The sequence below is a fragment of the Rhinopithecus bieti genome, unplaced genomic scaffold, assembly GCF_001698545.2.
Source record: "Rhinopithecus bieti isolate Rb0 unplaced genomic scaffold, ASM169854v2 scaffold_68778, whole genome shotgun sequence".
Taxonomy (NCBI): Eukaryota; Metazoa; Chordata; class Mammalia; order Primates; family Cercopithecidae; genus Rhinopithecus; species Rhinopithecus bieti.
Genome location: NW_016827519.1, coordinates 1579219 through 1600017, shown reverse-complemented (window position 1 = coordinate 1600017; position 20799 = coordinate 1579219). Strand labels below are relative to the sequence as shown.

At 37.4% G+C, this 20799-nt stretch overlaps 1 protein-coding gene across 1 annotated transcript in view; it reads right to left on the bottom strand.

The window, feature by feature from the left end:
* The window catches only part of BBOX1 (gamma-butyrobetaine hydroxylase 1), a 53528-nt gene that overhangs the window by 25968 nt on the left and 6761 nt on the right, over positions 1–20799 (bottom strand). The window contains exon 2 of the mRNA XM_017863828.1: positions 9007–9214. Coding sequence (XP_017719317.1) covers positions 9007–9214 — 208 coding nt within the window. The remainder of the gene's footprint in view (positions 1–9006; positions 9215–20799) is intronic.

Sequence of the window (20799 nt, the reverse complement as noted above, 5' to 3'; positions counted from 1 at the left end):
GATATTTGTCAAAAGGGTAGAAATCTTTGGTTATTATATGAATAAGTACTGGAGACCTAAAGAATAGCATGGTGACAACAGTTGATAATAATGTATCATATACTTGAAATTTCCTAACAAAGTAGATGACAGGTCTTTTTGCCACAAAATATAAAGATAATGATGTGAAAGAATGGATATGTTAATCAGGTTGATCGTGGCAATCAAAATGTCATGTTGTACACTGTAAATATATACAATTTTTGTCTCTCATACCTCAATAAAGCTGCAAAAATAATTTAAAATAAAATAAATAAAATTGAAAAAAGATATCTTTGTTGTACATTTATTTTAAAGGTTAATAATACTGCCAGTAATAAAATGAAGTCAGGTAGTGATAGAAGGATGACAACCACCTGTAAAACATAAAGAAAAAGTTATAGCAATTTGCTTCAAAGGAAGCCCCAAAGACTTCATTATAAAAAACAAATAATGTAGTGCATTGCAAAAAAGTGAAATAATTAATGAGAATTCTACATTAAATATATTTAGTAGGGTTCTTTTGAGTTGGAGGCAGTCAAATTTTACTTAATACATTTTATTAGAACAAAAATTGGGTTTTAGTTTTGATTTTTTAATGGGAAAGATTGAATAACATGTTTTTTGATTCTGTATCAATTGCCATTTTCCCTTTATGTAAATGGTTGGTGCTAATTTCAACACAGGAGGAAGCAATGAATATTCTGGTGCTGTCATTCTGACTTAATTTGATAAATTTCTATAAATGCTGTCTGATTATCTCCTTGCATCTGAGCAATCAACAGTTATTATGGCATTGGAAATTAGGAGACAAATGTTAGATAACAATAACCACCGTAGCAGCATGGTATAAAGGAAAGACTGCAGGCTGTTGAGTCAAGTAAACCTGGGTTTGTAGCCTGATTCTTCCGCCTCATTTTTTTGGGGATGATGGGTTAATGATTCTTCTCAGAATTGTGAAGATTCAAAAGAATCTATTCTGTTACTAAGAATGGACTTCAGACAACCAAAATGAATAGCTACATTGACATAAGTTTGGTGCTGTAAACCGCTGAGCTCAAAACTTAGTACATAAAAGGGGCTTAATAAAAAAATGTTTCTATCATCCCAATAACAGCCATCTGTCCTGGCTGCACAGAGTACAAGCAAGGAAGGAAGGTTGTATGTGTGTGTGTTGGGTGTGGGGTGGGGTATCAGAGGACTCGTTGAAAAGCAATTGCCTTAATTGGTTATCTCATACATTTCCTCAAGTGATTTCTAAAAGAGCATGAGATACAGAGATTATTTTTCCTTTCATTCATGAGATGACTTCATACTCAAGGGGTTTTGTTGGCAGCAGTATTAATTACTATGAAACTTAATATTACAAAGGGAACCCTGGAGACTGGATCTTGGCTGATAACATAAGCTGAGGTTCACAATGGCTCAAAGAACATAGCTTGTTACTCTGCTTAAGAAACCCTAATACTTACTAGAATACACATTTTAAAGAGTTTTTTTGGTCCCTCTATCAAAGCATTATAATTAGCACATTAAGTTATTAAGGAGTCCGAGTGTAAATTTTTTTTTTTTTTGAGATGGAGTCTCGCTCTGTCGCCCAGGCTGGAGTGCAGTGGCCGGATCTCAGCTCACTGCAAGCTCCGCCTCTCGGGTTTACGCCGTTCTCCTGCCTCAGCCTCCCTAGTAGCTGGGACTACAGACTCCCGCCACCTCGTCCGGCTAGTTTTTTTGGTGTGTTTTTTAGTAGAGACCGGGTTTCACCTTGGTAGCCAGGATGGTCTTGATCTCCTGACCTCCTGATCCGCCCGTCTCGGCCTCCCAAAGTGCTGGGATTACAGGCTTGAATCACCGCACCTGGCCCCAGTGTAAATGTTTAAAAAGTAAAATGAGATTACAATTAAATTTAGAACTCAGGCAATTTTTTTTGTCTTCTTCTCAAGTTTGAATTATTTCTAGGTTGATTTTTCATAACCCAGAAGCCATTTTTATTCAAGAAGGGCTGTGTGGTTTTCTCAAGCAATTTCCTAATTAGAAACATCAACAAATGGGTAAACTTGTTTTTTCTTTCTCCAATCCCCACACTTCACAAATGTTTTCTGGTAACAAGTATTTCAAACAAGTAGCTGTTTCAAAGTCAGATTTGTACGGCAGTACTTATGGTAGGAGCAATTTCTTAGGGGCGAGATGCCAAGAAATAGTAATATTTTTCACTTGTACATCCTCGAATACAATCTAATGTGTGAAATGCTGCTGGGCTGGCTTACAAGACATCTTTCAGAAATGTGAGCAGAAGTCTAGTGGATGCTGGAAAGCTATATATTGTAGTTGTACTTCCCAGAGGCCATTTCAATATTGCAAATCCTTAACTGGTCTGGCTGGTGAATTAGATAAACAGCTCACTAGACACATTTCTATTTGACCTTATTTTATTCATCCAATGAAGCTTGCATGCAAGGAACTCATGAAGATATAACACTGGACAGTAGTAGTAGCATTCTACATTTTTCCAACAAACTTTCACCCAAGGACCTCAAAGGACATAGCAAGTATTAAAACACCCCTGCAGAAAGAGTGAGGCAAGTCCTCAGTAGAGGAGAATCAGAGAGATCTGGGAAATTACATGAAAAGCTCAGATTGACTTCTCACTTACAAACAGCCCATGGTGAAGCCATGATGAGACTGCTTCCCTGTTGATCCTCGAGCAGCTTTCGAGGAAGTAATCCAGTACAGATGCTCTGGGGCACTGGGTCCCCAATTCTTCCCAAACTTTTTGGGCATAAAGTTTCCAAAGTATTTACCTATATTTTCTACTATAAACTTGTGGCCTTATAGGTTTTATTCAGCAGTTATATAGCTTCCATGCAATGCTATACAAGATAAAATTTGACTACCACCAAGATCCACATTTATCTTATCTCCTTTTCCTATTGCCTCTTGCCTTCTTTATTTGATTCCTTGAAGTTCATATCTCAGATTTTTGTTTCCAGTTTTATCCCATTATTCTTACCAGTGTAACCCTTATTACATGTATTAATGCAATTTGCTGATGCCAGCAAATAAAACATTCTTAGAAAAAAAACAAATCTGGACTTCTGGGCTCAGTTCTAAAAAGAAAGATGTCTTGCTAGCTAAGGTTAGAATTTTTTTTCTCTTCTGCTTGACTTTTTGAGGAAGAAGAGTCACTTTGAGTTGCCCATGAGGTTAATTTTTAAATTATGGACTGACAAATTTTGACAATGTTGTCAAAGAGTTTTTGTTGTCTTGTTCAGATGGAAGTCTACAATATCTTACTTAGCACATATTTCCTTTCATTAAAATTTCCTGAGAGATAATTGTGTGTCAGGTGCTGAGTTAACAGTAAAGATACAACCCTGATTATGCCACCATTTATGCCTATAAGGAGCTCAACATGACAGTGGCAATGGCAATGTTATATGCCTTCTTAGTTTTCAAAGGTTATTTTTGACTGATAGAGTTACAAGGAGGATAATTAATAATATCAAATATAGTTGACAAATATTTTTTAAAATGACACTGTACTCTTCCCACCAAGTCTTTCTTTCTCTCTCTTTCTCTGTCATGTACACACACATACTCACAGATGAGCTTCTGTAAATAATAATTCCCTGGCCTCTCCAGTTTATTTAGTTGTCCAACTCATTAAAAAAGGAATTTTCAGGGTTTGAGTTTTGCCATTTTAGAGAAGATTGTCTGAACTTCTCAATATTATCTTACCAGAATTATAGTATGAAAAGACCATGCATTGGTATAGTCCAGCCAAACAACAACAACAACAACAACAACAACAACAACAGTAGTGACATCTTACATGAGTGCTGTTCATTTTCTTTTGTTAATATAGTGCATGTATTACTACTAAAAATAGAATCTGCAACAAAAAATAGAAATTGCCTTACTTTGTGTTATGAATTTGTGGGAGGGAATTTCCACTTCTCTTTCCTGGTGGGCCATCAAGAGTGCAAAACTGGTTCATTTGAGTGAGGAGCATATAATTATTTTGTTTTATTATAATGCCAGGGCTTGGGGATGAGGTACTGATAGTGGTTTCACAGAACAGAGGCTGGGAGAGAATTTCTGCTGGAGCGATGCAGAGGATGCCAGGTCAATGGGAGGATGGAGCAGGTGTGGTGGTTGGAAGGGAAGAGGAAAAATATTAGTAAGTCAACTGAGAAGGGCAGGAAAGGCCAAAAAGCAGCCAAAAAGACATGAAGACTTGGCACAGGTTGTCTGTAGGCAGAATAAAGGTCCAGGGGATATAAAAACAAGAGAGATACATGTAGCAAACAAAAGGTTAAGCAGGAAGAGAAAGAAGCAGTCCTGAACAAACAAGTGAGAAAGGGACTGATTGAGGGGATGGCCAGGAATGGGGAAGAATGGCATGTCATAGAAATGGCATGTGTCCGAGTTGAATTAGCTTGAGGATGGGGAGGAAGGGCTGCACGGCATTGCATAATCTTAATTAAATTTATATTATCTTGCCACACCTTTTTATACAATGGTATCCTGTGTAAATTTTGAGAAGTGGATTCATTTTGTCTGAAGATCATATTGGTAGATGAATATTTCCCCATCTTGACCATGATTTGCATCATCCTGGGGATCACCTTCCTGTTATCCACCCTCTTTGAACTGCTGTTGGCATACATTGACTGTCACGTTCCCTCAGTTGGAATGCCAAAAGTCCGGGGTTACTTTTCAGTCTGTTCCTTGGTTTTATGGAATTTCTTATTGGCTTAGATTACTTGAAGGAAGCCAATTCAAATATTTACATTTACCCACATACAGCAATTACAAAAGATATTTTTTCATAAAGTAGAAACCCAAATCTAAACTCAACAAAATGCCTAGTACAGTGCCATGCACGTATTAGTATTCAAGAAAGATACTCTATTTGATGGATAGAAATTGTACTTTCTTTGGGATTTACTTTGTAGGATACATTCTGAAAAAACATCCTAACTTGGTATAATCCTTGAAAATGACAGTGTATGGTAGAATGTAGTTTACAATAACTATTTCCCAATGGATTAAGTCATGTCATAAAATTCATTTCTTCAATAATATCACCTTTCCCAAAAGGGCTCCAGAAAATTATTTTCACTGATTTTCTTTTTTTTGGTGGGGGAGAAAGGACATGAGATGAGGCATTTTGGCGCTGGTCTGTAAAAGCATTGTCCTAAATCAAAGGTTTAAATTCTTGAAAGGTTGTCTTTTTACATACTGCTCCATGTTTACATGTATTTGACAAAGGTGACAATGAGAGTTTCTTTACCTACTCTTATTCTTTTGTACCAGGAAAGTATTCATCATTATCAAGTCAGTAAAGTTACTGAGCATTTCACATGGTTGCATAAAAAATATTGTCTAGATGATGTGCTGACAAAATAATGACAAGCATCTGAGAAAATACAGATGTGGAAAATGACATGCACTTTTGTCCTGAAAGTTATTGCCATTTTGATTTAGTTGAAAGTAAGTTTATAATGGTGAAAGATTCTAATAATTATTCCATTCATCTGCTGGTTTATAGTCCTTTACAAAGATTTAGGCATGATTTATTCATTAAACATTTATTCCTTGCCTGCTGTATATGAAGACAACATGAAATGCTGGAATCTACTGTTTTTTTGTTCATTCAACCAACCACTTAGCAATTGAGATGACAGCCAAGAACCAAAAATAGCTATTCGCATTTTCATTTTCATTTTAGACTCATGCATTTAACAGTTTTGAAACTAATAACCCTACTTGAATGGAAAAGTGCGAGGTGGATATTAGTTTCCCAAGGAAAGCATGTCTAACGTGGCACCATCAGCAAGCTATTATTGTTTTAGGCATCTAACCAAGAGCATAAGCTTCCTTGAAAAATCTGCATGGAGAGCAAAGTTTACTTTTAACTGTTCCACTTTCCTTTCTCTATCCCTCTTCTGTTGTTTAATCTCTTTTCTTCATTATTTATTGTGTGCATTTATTCATTCCATTCACTCACTCACTCACCAACTAATTATTTTTCAAACAAGAGTAAGATACTTTTCCAGTGGAGAAACAAAGATATGAAAGAGAGGGACATTGTTTAAGGCAGCTACTGAGTCTGTTCTGAAGATGTCATGTCCAGGCACAACCAAAGTAGAAAGAATAACGTGGTAAATGCCATTTAGTGCACATCATTGTGAGAGTTCAGATGATGTAAAGCACCCCGGTTCTATCCCAACGGAGACCTGCCTTCTATTGAAGTCTCCCTTCCTTTCAGCCAGAGGTTGTCAACCTTGGCTGTACATGAGAATCACCTGCAGAGTTTTGAAAAGTCCTGATACTCAGGCCAAATACCAGTACTGTTAAAAAATAAAAAATAAAAAAAGGAAAACACACTGTGGAGATGGGATGCAGATGTCAGTATTTTTTAAATGGGCTATTCCAATAAGCAGCTTAGGTTGAAAATCACTGTTCTAAGTATCCCTTCTTCTTTTAAATATCAGACTTCAGTATCACTTCTGCACATTACTATGCAGAGAAATGGAAAAAGGGGACAATATTAGAGAAAATATTTATTTTCATATCCTCTGAACAACATCAACAAAACAAAAAAGCAGATAAAACAACAATAACAAAACAACAAAACTGTTCTGTCAGTTCTTGAGGTAGGGAATTAAAATTGTCAAAAAATACGTGGACAGATCTTAATAACTAGTGGTGGAAGTAAGGGGTAAGGTGGTAAGAAAGGCATTTTCTGGCATGTGTATAATTTGAGAGATTCAGGTAAGAAATGTGATTATCTAAGGAAGGTAGGATGGGGTAGGTTAACTTATCTGGTTATATGGCAAGGTCCGTAAAGGACATGGAATGGTCGTAGGAGATCTGATTTGTTTTGACAACAGACCTTTAGTATTTATTCCAATAATTTCACAATATTAGATCAGTGGCCAAATTATTAAGCCCTTTTATAGAACCTGCAAAAACAAAACAAAACACACATAATAAATCAAGCTTAGATTTGACCCCTAGTGTGATGGGTTTGGGGGGCAGTTTAGAGAACTCCAACAAAGATCTCAAAATTTGGCCACTGTTATTAAATTGTGAAATGTCTTGGAATAGATACAAAAAGTTTGTTGTCAGCAAATAAAAACTAAGTGAAACGACTTAGAAGAGATTCGTTTCGAAGTGTCCTATTTAACACCAGTGGCTAAAAGCTCTTCTTTTCTGTGTGCTTTCTTCATATTATTGGCAGCAAGGTAGAGTAGAAAGTCCATAGATAGGACAGACTCTGGTTCCTTTATTACTATCTGTGGGCACTTGGGTTACAAATTAATTCTCTGGGCTTCAGTTTCCTTATCAGTGAACTGAAGGATAATATTCATATTGGAAAGTTGTTGTGAGAATTAAATGAACAAAACATAATACAGTTGAGGCTCTTAATAATTTTGAGACTTTTCCCCCTCTTTCCTTTGTCTGTTGTTGCTGTAGTCTCTAGGGCAGCTCAAATTCTTGCAGATGTAAGGGAGATACAAATTTTATACAACACAAATCCACTAATGGTAAATGTAAGTTTCGGAGTCAGAGTAGGTGCTGGGTTGTCTAAGTCTAAACATGGCAGAGACGGCAGTCTTTCAGTGATTGAATATTTTTGGTCTCCTGTTTATCTACAGACCAAGTCTTACTCTAGTTTAGGAGTGGCAAACCTAAGGAGTAGCAGGGCACTTGCAGGTCTGGAGAGGGTGGAGGATTTTGGCAAACTGGAGAGTGAGTCTATGCTCTCTTCAAAGGCAGCCTCTATTTGTATCCATGTATTGTTGGCATGCAAGGATTTAGGCTCTGTTGTAGCTAGAGATGATTTTTCAAGAAAAGTCAGGTCCATATGTAATGTAAAATCTCCCAGTTTTTAAGTGTTGACAACTAATTCCGTTTTCTTTCAACATCATGTGGGCCAAACCAAATATCTGAATACAGCCCATGTGCTTCCAGTTGCAACCTTTGGAGTTGGAAGGTTCCTTTCACTTTCAATGCTTTCTACTCTATGAGCCCAAGAATAACTGTATTTATCTCACATGAGGGGCTCACTCTAAAGAAATATAGTTATACTCCCATGTCTACATAAGTGTTTCCTGTTGTTGTGTTTCACTGTCCATAATTAATGTTACCTCCAAGGAAATTCTTATGCAAACAGCCTCTTGTTCCAAAGTTAAAATCAATTATATCTCCCTGTTACTTACTAAAGCACATAGGACTAATTTTATGAATGTTAGTTTTATCTTTTTAACACATCTGTAACTGACTTTAATTTCTCAGGGCCCAACTTTAATTTTCAGCCAACTCTTGGGAGGTAAAAGTTTAAGAAACTTTAACATAAAGTTTAATATGTTGTAAAGTCTTGGAGAAACACAGTCTTTCATCACATCTGTTGTGGAATAAATTATGTCCCCCCAGATTCATATGATGAAGGCCTAACCCCCAATGTTTGGAGATAGAGCCTTGGGCCCTAAGCTAACAGGACTAGTGTCCATATTAGAAGAAGAACAGACAGCAGGAGTGTGCTATGCACTGAAGAAAGGTCATGCGAGGACACAGTGAGAAGGCAGTCATCTGCAAGCCAGAAAATGTAAGCCTCACCAGAAACCAACCCTGTCAGTACCTTGATCTTAGACTTTCAGTTTCCAGAACTATAAAAAGAAAATAAATTTCTGCTGTTTAAGTTTTCTGATCTGTGATATTTTGTTATGGCAGCCCAAGCAGACTACATATACCACTTATAACCAGCCTGATGTCTTTGGTGCCTGGTGTCTTTGGGCTTTTGGGCTCTTAAAAAATTATCATTCTCAGCAAAACACTACTTTTAGACTCTTCTTTTTATCTGGCTTCCTGCTCAAGACATTATGAAAATTTCTGTATCTTCAATCAAGGGGGTCTTCCTCAGTTGTGAAATATTTCAAACTTTATCTGTGATGGCAGAATACAAACCATTTGGTGACTCACCCATAAAATGTGAGATAGAGGAAACCGATTCTTTTCCCAAGTTTTGAAACTTCTCCTGGTTTGTCAGATGCTCCGGTGAGTCGTACTATGCCTACTTTCTTGAGGGTGGAAAGCCACTTGTATGCATGTTCGTCATATCTTAAAACATCTTCAAAATCCAAAGTGGGTAGCTGGAGCTCTGAGCCCCAGTATTGACATTCTGTGAATTGAGAAAATGAAGAAACCAGATGGGATTACATTCTTTTTATATAGGATGATAACCTCAGAGAAAGGGCTAGTTCGTTAAAGTTGATTGTTGATTTATAATGGAGTTTATTAAATGTTATTCATATTAGAAATGCTCAAGTCACTAGGCCTTTCTTCCTTGGTGCCACACCAGTCTGTTATAGGCCTCCTGCTTACAACTGTGTCTGGCCTATAGCAGGTATTCAATATGTCCCATTTGTTAAGGGGAATAGTGTTTAGCTGATGAATGGCTCTTGATCTGTATGTTCTTAGGGCTTCTCTGCATGGACACTGCTTAGAAATAACTCTGAGATACTGTATGTGTTAATGGACAAGTTATATTGCTCAACTCCAAATAGATGATAAAATCAAAATGGTAGATTAGAACAGAATATGTCTATTCTTGGGGACTGGGGGCTGAGGAGAGCTTTGACATGGTAGGTACAGCTCTTCTTTCCTCTTATTTCACCTGATAAGAAGCAACCTCTGGGATCAAGTCATCCTTTGGGGTCAGCAAAAAAAGATGAAGGTATATTCCTGGAATACATAGACCTTTTGGTGGGAGTGCCACACAGATAAGGTCAAATGCTTCCATTAGCTCTCTCATTCTTCATGATTAAATGCTCATAAAAATGCTTAATTGAAAAAACAAAAAGAAAAATGTAAAAAATAATTGGCTTTCAAACCGGGCTCTCCCAAAGGAAGTGGAACACAGAGGAAATGCAAATTTGCCCACGAAAATAACACAGATATTACCAACTGAATTCAGGAAAAGCCTGACTCTAGCTAATCCATTTGATTTCTTCCTTCCTTGGTAAGAAAATTGCCCTAGGAAGGTAAGCCTTCCTAAAAAATGACAGAATGAGAACTTCTGATCTCAATATCACTGTGAGCAATGCTTTACTTTTCTAGCTGGGGAATGTGTCATTTTATAGAAACAAAATAAAGCCCCTGTTTAAGAATGAAGAATGGGTCAGTGCCTCTTATAATAGTTGTGGACTGGAAATCATTGCTTCTTTGATGTCAGCATAGCTGTTTCTACACAAATAGGAGTTTTTGTAGGAGTCAGTGGCTTTGGTAGTAAAAAGATACATATAGGTGCAGGGAGCCACTTCTTGCTCTTCCACCAGCTAGTTGCATAAGGACATTGGCAGAAGTTAGTAGGTATGTGTATGTATGAAAGCCTAATTAGGCTATAAATGCACATATTGCCAAAGTTTCTGGGTTATTAAGCATAGCAGTTTGCATGATGAGCTAGAATTTCCAGACCAAAATTGCAAACTGTAAATTAGGCCTCCCTAGAGTTACATTAATTATTTTTTACTATGCTAATATTCGTTAGTACTGAACACATTCCACAGCCCCAGTGACTACTGTATTGTCCCTGAAACTTGAGCTGATATCCAGCCACTGGTTCTGAATTCCTAACTTTAACTCTTTTCTCTCTGTGAGGAGTAACCAGAACTGAAATAACCACAGTCTTTCCAGCTCCTTAAGCATTGCTTTTCAAGTGCTTCTGATATTTGGAAAACTTTAGAATTTAATATTAATCAAGTCACTTTGGCAAAGAGAAACAGGTCAGCATGTGGGCTATGTTTTATTAGGCCAGAGCAAGTTGGTTAAATCAATAACAGACAATGAGGTGTGAAGGTTTCAGGATGGTTATACATTTTGGGGGAGGGAGGAAGGATGGTTTGATACAGTTTCTTGGTATTTCTTGATTATATGAGCTACCTAATCAATAGTCATTTGTTGGTTTATATTTTCAATAAGGCTAATATTTTATCATGTCACAAGGCATGGTGATAGGCAGTAGGTTTTGAAGAGTTCACAGTCTACAGGAGAATTTGACATGGAAGGTGGCAATTAAAACAAAATACAATCATTGCTATAGTTGAGATACGTTCAGGATACTAAGAAGGTATCTGTTGTGGGAAGTCACGGACCACAAATGGAGGGACCGGCTGGAGCCACGGCAGAGGAACATAAGTTGTGAAGATTTCATGGACATTTATCGGTTTCCAAATAATACTTTTATAATTTCTTATGCCTGTCTTTACTTTAATCTCTTAATCCTGTTATCTTTATAAGCTGAGGATATACATCACCTCAGGACCACTGTGATAATTGTGTTAACTGTACAAACTGATTGTAAAACATGTGTGTTTGAACAATATGAAATCAGGGCACCTTGAAAAAGAACAGAATAACAGCAAATTTTAGGGAACAAGGGAAGACAACCATAAGGTCTGACTGCCGGTGGGGTCGGGCAAAAAGAGCCATACTTTTCTTCTTGCAGAGAGCCTATAAATGGACATGCAAGTAGGGAAGATATCGCTAAATTCTTTAGCTAGCAAGGAATATTAATATTAATACCCTGGGAAAGGAATGCATTCCTGGGGGGAGGTCTATAAATGGCCGCTCTGGGAATGTCTGTCTTATGCAGTTGAGATAAGGACTGAGACATGCCCTGGTCTCCTGCAGTATCCTCAGGCTTACTAGGGTGGGGAAAAACTCCACCCTGGTAAATTTGTGGTCAGACTGGTTCTCTGCTCTCGAACTCTGTTTTCTGTTGTTCAAGATGTTTGTCAAGACAATACATGCACCGCTGAACATAGACCCTTATCAGTAGTTCTGCTTTTGCCCTTTGACTTACGATCTTTGTTAAACCCTTACCAGGAGTTCTGCTTTTGCCTTTTGTCCTGTTCCCTCAGAAGCATGTGATCTTTGTTAGACCCTTACTAGTAGTTCTGCTTTTCACCTTTTGAAGCATGTGATCTTTGTACCTACTCCCTGTTCTTACACCCCCTCCCCTTTTGAAACCCGTAATAAAAACTTGCTGGTCTGAGACTCAGGTGGGCATCACAGTCCTACTGATATGTGATGTCACTCCCGGAGGCCCAGCTATAAAATTCTTCTCTTTGTACTGTCTCTCTTTATTTCTCAGCCAGCTGACACTTATGGAAAATAGAAAGAATCTACGTTGAAATATTGGGAAGTGGGTTCTCCCAATAGATATCAAATTTTCTGATCCCTTGTCTAATGCTCTTTCTTGATGCCCAGCTACCCTTTCACGTTCATGAAGTTCCCCAGGGCAGTCCCTCAGACTTCAACTATTTCCAAAAGAAAATGGGATTGATTTCATATGGTAAGAGCCTCTTCTCAGAGAGGCAATAGATGTGGCTTTGTTTTGAATATTGGATTATGTGATTGTTTGCTTTGCCACTCTCATTTGCTCATTGTGTTTATAGTCCTCTGATTGTAACATCTGATACCAATTAAAAAGATTTGCAGGAAGAGGATGATAAATGTTATACAAATTACCTACTGACTGCCTAACTAGAAAGGTCATTTGGGTTTTAGTGAGAAGAAAAATTTACTGGCCAAAACATCAGTGTTAAGGGCATACATAACAAATCACCATTTCCTCTTTCCAAAGCTCACACCTAAGTGGACCATGTCCAGAACATTAAAAGATTTATTGAAAACAGCTTTAAGCTTGTTACAAATCAGGGGCTCATGGAGTATTAGAAGTGGATGGGATGTTAAAGACTCACTTGGCATTTCGTATTGGTTTTTGGATTTCCCATCACCATTTGTTCTTATCGCTGAACAAAACATTTGCCTAAATTGCAGATGAAAATTCTAGTTTTCTGGCACTGTGGTAATTGGTCCAAAAATATATTTTCTATTCCTCTGTAGACTGTTGTATGGAATTAGGTATGGTCTACATGATTATCTATAGTAAATGTGTTGCCTTTACTGCAGCTGTTTAAGTAATTTATTGATGAGCATTTATTAAGATTTTAAGAAAAATGTATTGTTTCCTATTGAGAGTAAACCAGCCTAGAGAGATGATAGTGGTACAGACTATAGTACTGTCCAATAGGGCTTTCTGCAATAATGGAAATATTCCATATCTGTGCTGTCCAATATCATAGCTACTAGAAACACATTGAGATTTGACATCTGGCTGGTGAAACAGAGGCACTAAACTTTCTACTTTATTTAATTTTAATTAATTTAAATAAATAGCCATATGGACTGGTACTGTATTAGATAAGTCATTCATGAAGAAAAGAGCATGGAGGCAAGAGGCTTGGGTTTGAATCATTGTCTAGCCACTTACCAGATGCTGTCATTTCTTGGCTTCTTCTCTGTGATTCAGTTTTTTATAAAATAGAGACAGTTATACTTACTCTGCAGATCTTTTGTGACCATGTAATGATATTATGAAAGGAGTTTGGTACAGTACATGGCATATAGAAGATCCATAGTATCAATAATAATAGCTAATATTTGCTGAATACTTTCTACGAGTGCTAGATGCTTCTGTACCTTATTTCTTTTAATTTCCACAGCAAATATATGTAATAGATGCTTGCAGTGTTGCTGTGTTATAGAGAAGGGAACAGAGTTCTAAGTCATGCAGCTAATGATTTACAGGACTACTTAGTCAAATCCAGGTGACTGATTCAAAAATCTGTAATTTTAACAACTGCATATAAAACAAACATTGGATGCCTTGAAATACTATAATCATAGGTATTTTTATGTCCTATATCTGAATGTTCATAGCTTAGTCTGTCCCTCTTAAAGGAAATCTACTAGATAAAAATGAAAGCAGAGCAAGCTGCAATTAGGAACATTTTGTCTGAACTTGTTCAAGCATGGGTGTTTAAAGATAAACCTTGGCTCCTATTCAGAATTTTAAAAGCAGGAAAAACACTATGAGCAGGTTTGGTTACACAACATTGAAACAACATTGCTATTCACCTTTGGTGAAATGAACCAAGGCTTTGCACACTGAAAAATCATCTAGCTTCTCTTCTTTAGTGTACATCACTATATTTCAGTGATCCATGCCTTTTTGGTTTTACTTAAGGTCACTATTACTTTCCAGAGAATTTCAGTGTGACCATGTGGCAGGGAAATATAATACACAGTGATTGAAAAATCATTTTCACAAGATGAATTTTCTTTAAACGTTGAGTTTATATTTTGACTACTTTGTTGATTCAAGAAGCATCTGGTTAGGGCACACACTACATACTTCCATAGCATGTTTCAATGAATTTTGTTTCTACATGAGCTTTTTTTTTTCCATTGTAAAATAGCACCCACACACACTCTCACATAATATTCTTTGTTTTAAAAATACAGAAAGATTTATATTCTTTTAAAAAATATGTTATCCTTTAAATGTGTAAAGTTAACCATATTCACACAAAGAGACTCCAGGATAATGCACAGCTATCAATACAATAGGCAGCATAGCCTGTAGTATAAATAATTCTGATTTTACAGGAGTTTACCATCACAGTGTGGTACAATGGTTTTTTAATTCTTCAAAGTTTATACTTTTTCAACCATAGCTCTCATTTTGGAGTGCTCTAGTTAGGAGTCTTGCTGAAATCAGAGACTAAGGGCCATAGCCCATTAGAACCTGTGTCCCAATGTGAGCCTCTCCTAAATTTGGTTATGCTAAATGTGACTTTCACAGACGCTGCTATGACTAACCAGTTTGCAAATTCATCATAGTGGCCTGAATGTGAAATGCTCTGATTTTCAGGGATACAGACGTACCCTTGGAGTTACTGTGGGTTGGGTTCCAGACTGCCACAACAAAGAGAATAGCTAAATAAAGTGAGTCATGTAGACTTTTTGGTTTCCCAATGCATCCAAAAGTTATGTTTACATTATACTGTAGTCTGTAAGTATGAAATAGCACTACATCTGAAAAATATGTATACCTTAATTAAAAAATATTTTATTGCTAAAAATTGCTAATGATCATCTTAGTCTTCCGCGAGTCATAACCTTTTTGCTGGTGGAGGGTTTTGCCTCAATGTTGATGGTTGCTGACTGATCAGAGTGGACGTTGGTGAGGGTTGGGGTGGCTGTGGCAGTTTCTTAAAATAAGACAACAGTGAAGTCTGCTCCATTGATTAATTCTTTCTTTCACAAAGTATTTCTTTGTAGTATGTGATGCTGTTTGATAGCATTTTTCCACACTAGAACTTCTTTCAAAATGTGGGTAAATCTTCTCAAACTCTGCCACCACTTTATCCACAGTATTTGAGTAGTATTCTAAATCCTTTGTTTTCATTTCAACAATGTCCATATCATCTTCATCAGGAGTGGAGTAGATTCCATCTCAAGAAACCACTTTCTTTGCCCATTCATAACAATCAACTCCTCATTCATTCAAGTTTTATTATGAGATTGTAGCAATTTAGTTACATCTTCAGGCTCTACTTCTAATTCTAGTTCTCTTGCTATTTCCACCACATCTACAGTTACTTCCTCTGCTGAAGTTTTGAACTCCTCCAAGTCATCCATGAGGGCTGAAATCAACTTCTTCCAAACTCCTGTTGATGTTGATATTTTTTACCTCCTCCCATGAATGAAAAACGTTAATAATAGCATCTAGAATGGTGAATCCTTTCCAAAAGGTTTCCAATTTATTTTGCCCACAGTCATCAGAGGAAACACTATCTATGGCAGCCATAACCTTATAAAATGTGTGTTTCTTAAATGATAAGAAAATGATAAACCATTTGTACAAGGTTTCTTTTCAAGATTAAGCATCGCATTCTGGATCCTGAGCTGTATTTCAAAAAAGGAAAAGACACAAAATATGTGTGGTTCTTAAATGATAAGAAGCCCAGCTCCCTGGGCTGCAGAATGAATGCTGTGTTAGCAGGCATAAAAACAGCGTTAATCTCCTTGGACATCTTCATAAGAGCTCTTGAATGACTACATTGTCAGTGAAAAGTAGTATTTTGAAAAGTATCTTTTCTTTCTGAGCAGTAGGTCTCAACAGATGTTGAACAAATATTCAGCAAGCCATGCTGTAAATAGATGTATGGTCATCCAGGTTTTGTTTTTCCACTGATAGACCACAGGCAGAACAGATTCAGCATAATTCTTAATGGCCCTAGAATTTTCAGAATAGTAAATGATCACTGATTTCAACTTAAAGTCAATAGCTGTATTTTATGTTATAGAGAAAACTTCTTTCCTTAAACCTCATGAACCATCCTCTGCTAGTGCCAGACTTTTCTTCTATAGATTCTTTACCTCTCTCAGCCTTCACAGAATTAAACAGAGTTAGGGCCTTGCTCTTAATTAGGTTTTGGCTTAAGGAAATGTGGCTGGTTTGATCTTCTATTCAGACCCCTCAAACTTCCTCCACATCAGCAGTAAGGCTGTTTTGCTTTCTTATCATTTGTGTGTTTACTGGAGTAGCACTTTCAATTTCCTTCTGTAATTTTTCCTTCGCATTCTTCACAACTTGGCTGATGGTCTGGTGCAAGAGGCCTAGCTTTTGACCTCCCTCAACTTTTGACATGCCTTTCTCACTAAACGTAATAATTTCTAGCTTTTGATTTAAAGTGAGAGACATGCAACTCTTCCTTTCACTAAAATACTTAGAAGTAACTGTACTGTTATTAATTTGCCTTACTTAAATATTGTTGTCTCTCAGGGAACAGGGAGGCCCAAAGAGAGGAGAGAGAGAGAGCGAGAGGGAGGAAAGGTTGGACAGTAAAGTAGTCACAACACATACATTTATTAAATTATCTGTCATATATGAGTGCTGGTTTTGGTACCCCAGAAAAATTACAGTAGTAAGCTCAAAGATCACTGATCACAGATCACCATAACAGATATGAAAGCAATTCAACAGTTTAAGATACTAAGGTAATTGCCAAAATGTGACACAGAGGCAAAAAGCGAGCACAAGCTGTTGGAAAAACAGCGCCAATAGACTTGCTTGAGTGTTGCTACAAGCCTTCAATTTGTAAAAATCGCATATTTGTGAAGCTCAGTAAAGTGAAGTGCAATAAAACAAGGTATGCCTGTACTAATATACCTGAAATCACACTACATTTTATTAAATCCAGCAGGAAAATTATTTTATGATATCAGCACAGAAATTTTAACTTTGCGTGTGTTGAAAGAGTAATTTAAAAGCATTTTCTTATCTTCCCCCAACTGTAAAACTTAACTATCCAGGGAACCAAAAGAAAATACATTTGACTAGAGTAAATCATTTGTCAGGAGAATACATTAAAAACAAATTTAAGTTTCACACTGGGTCGGGGTACATAAACAGTACGGAAAGTGATGGAATATTTAAGGTATGAACTACCCTTCCTAATTTAACTTATGGTCTTACTAATAAATACTTCCTTGAACATGTGCTTCACACATCATAAAATTTATGAACAGGCTACATGCTGGTTTTCAAGGAACCATTTGTACAAGGTTTCCTTTTCGGGGTTAAGCATCACATTCCTGGATCCTGAGCTGTATTTCAAAAAAGGAAAAGACACAAAGAAGCTCTTTAGTTAAAGATCCATGAACACAGCATGCTAGGTTGCAATGTGTTATTTCAAGAGTTCAGGACCTTCTGTCCACCTGCACTGAACTGAGCTGTTGGCTCTGAAATAGCTTATCGAATATGCAGGAGATCAGCCCATCTCTTACTGTCTTTTCCTGTAAATACCTTCTAGGGACCCTGACAAAAACAAAGTCTGATCCCTCCTAGAGGAAAGGCAGCTGAGTGGAAAATAGAGCTTTGATTTTCTTCTCCTGCACTATGGGAATCCTGCCCTCTTCAGATTTTTTTTTTTTTTTTTTTTTTAACTTCTTGTCTAGTGAATTCTACATGTCTTTCAAGATTCTGATCACTTCTCTTATGTTGAGATTTTCCAGAAGCTGACCCTGTAATGAAGATTTAAATGCAAGAAATTTATTGAGGAAGTCTATCTGGAAACACTCATAGAAGATGGGAAATTAAGACAGGAAAGAAAACCTCTGGAACGTGTTGTAATGAACAGGTTACTGCTTTGGCAACAGGCTCAGCACCACTAGACTTCATAGGGACACTGTAGGGTATACCTTAGAGGTTTCACACTTGGGGAAAGGACACTCAGGTGCTCAGGATACCCGTGCCTACCCCTCTTTGGTTGAGAGCTGCTCCTCTGGGCATCCACTCCTGGGTCTTTTTGGCCTTTCTTGTGTGCTGGCCAAGCGTGCTTTCTCAGGCAGAGAAGATTGGCAGTCTTGCAACATGTGCTGGCATGTATGTGACAAGTGTTAAGGGGCTATGGCAGGGCACTGGCAGCCTCTGCAATGCCCTTCTGGTAATCTCCTGCAACTGCTAATGGTGCTCTGGATGCCTGACTTCTCTGGCCCCCAGCATGTCAGTCCCAGTGCTCAGGATGTTATGTTGAAATATTTCACTCACACAACACATCTGTTGAAATCCTTGCTATGGAAAAGAGATCGCATTTGTGAATAAAGATAGATATGATCACTTCTCTTGTTGGGGATAAAGGGTGCAAAAACAAGGAAGCAAACACATAAATATTAATACAAAAAAATAAAAATTTTGGCAAGTGCTATGAGGGTAACAAAAGGGGTGTATAACAATAATAAATGAATGTTGGGATTGGAATAGGGAATTTATTTAGACATGGTGATTAAGAAACACCAAGCTAAAGAGAAACTATTTATGCCAAATCCTGAAGGGTGAGAGAAGACAGTCATGTAAAGGGCAGGGGAAAGACTGTCGGGTAGGAGGGACAGTGGGAAGATGGGAATCATCTTGCTTGAAAAATTCAGTCATCAAGGCTAGAACTGGGGCAAGAGGGCGTGTACCAGATGAGGTAGAAAAGCAGGAAAGGGCTGGGTCAGGGAAGACTCAGTCTCTTCCGCTAGATTGTAAGTTCCTCAAGACCTATGAGGATCATGTCACTTATCTATGTTTTCACCAATAATGCTCCTTTCCTTCCTCCTTAACTTGTAAAGTCCAACACTGAAGGTTTTCAGAAAACTGTTATGGTCTGTATCCAAAACAAATCTTTGCTTATTTCCTAATGATGGCTAAAGCAACCCCTGAAAAATGAGATTGAGTCTGAGTGCACTTTTATATTTTAAAAGATGAAGAAATTCATAAAATATTTAGGTGGTAACCCCATAAAACTCTGAAAGTATTGCTGAGAATGTACAAATGGGACTTCTAAACATGTCTAACCTGCTTGAAAGGAGAGACACACATTTTCATGTTGGACTGTTAGTAACCTGACATATTCTGTATGCTCAGTCCTATGACCAGAAAGACCATCTAGCTGGAGAAAGCAAAAATAACACAAAATAATGAAAAAACACCAATACTGACATATTCTGTATGCTCAGGCCTATGACCAGAATGACCATCTAGCTGAAGAAAACAAAAATTACACATAAAATAATAAAGAAACCGTAAATGGCAGTGTATGATAAATAATTTAAAAAACAATGGACCCTAACATTTATTGAGTACTTATATTTTCAAGCACCCTTCTAAGGACTTCATATGGATTAATTTATATAAATCTCACAACAATCCCATAAGAGATGCTCTATCACTGTTCTTATTTTATTGATGAGGAGACAGACACAAGGAGCTTAGAAAATTTGTCCAGCATTAGACAATGAGTCAGATTTGGGATTCCCACACAATTTGACTGAAGACAATGGGAAAAGAGTTGTATGGTGAAGGAAAACATGCACCAAAGGATGTCAGAAGGAAGGATTATTATCCCAGACTTCCTTAGAGTTGGCAGGGAAGACAGATAATTCAGTTTTATTCTCTGTCTTTGTGACTCTCCTCTATGACATCTATAAAAGGTCACAGAAGGCCCTCTTCATCCCTTTCAATGACACGCCACACACCTCCCTGTGGGACAGCGGGTTTCAAACAGCTCCAATTGTCACAGCTTCTTTCTTCTGCTGAGGCACAATAGACCTTTTGAACTCTAATTCTGTGCTCCAGAATTGCAGAATAGTGATATAGTTTGGATATTTGCCCCTACCCAAATCTCATGTTGAATTGTAATCCTCAGTATTGGACGTACAGCCTGCTGGGTGGTGACTGGATCATGGGGTGAATTTCTCATGAATGATTTAGCACCATCTACTTGGTGCTGTCCTCACAATAGTGAGTGAGTTCTTGAGAAATCTGGCCATTTAAAAGTCTGTGGCACCCAGCGAAAGAAACTATCATCAGAGTGAACAGACAACCTACAGAATGGAAGAAAATTTTGCAATCTATCAATCTGACAAAGGGCTAATATCCAGGATCTACAAATAACTTAAACAAATTTACAAGAAAAAAACAAACAACCCCATCAAAAGTGGGCAAAGGATATGAACAGACACTTCTCAGAAGAAGACATTTATGCATCCAACAGACATATGAAAAAATGCTCATCACCACTGGTCATTAGAGAAATGCAAATCCAAACCACAATGAAATACTATCTCATGCAAGTTAGAATAGTGATCATTAAAAGTCAGGAAACAACAGATGCTAGAGAGGATGTGGAGAAATAGGAATGCTTTTACACTGTTCGTGGGAGTGTAAATTAGTTCAACCATTGTGGAAGACAGTGTGGTGATTTCTCAAGAATCTAGAACCAGAAATAACATTTGACCCAGCAATCCCATTACTGGGTACATACCCAAATGATTATAAATCATTCTACTATAAAGACACATGCACATGTATGTTTATTG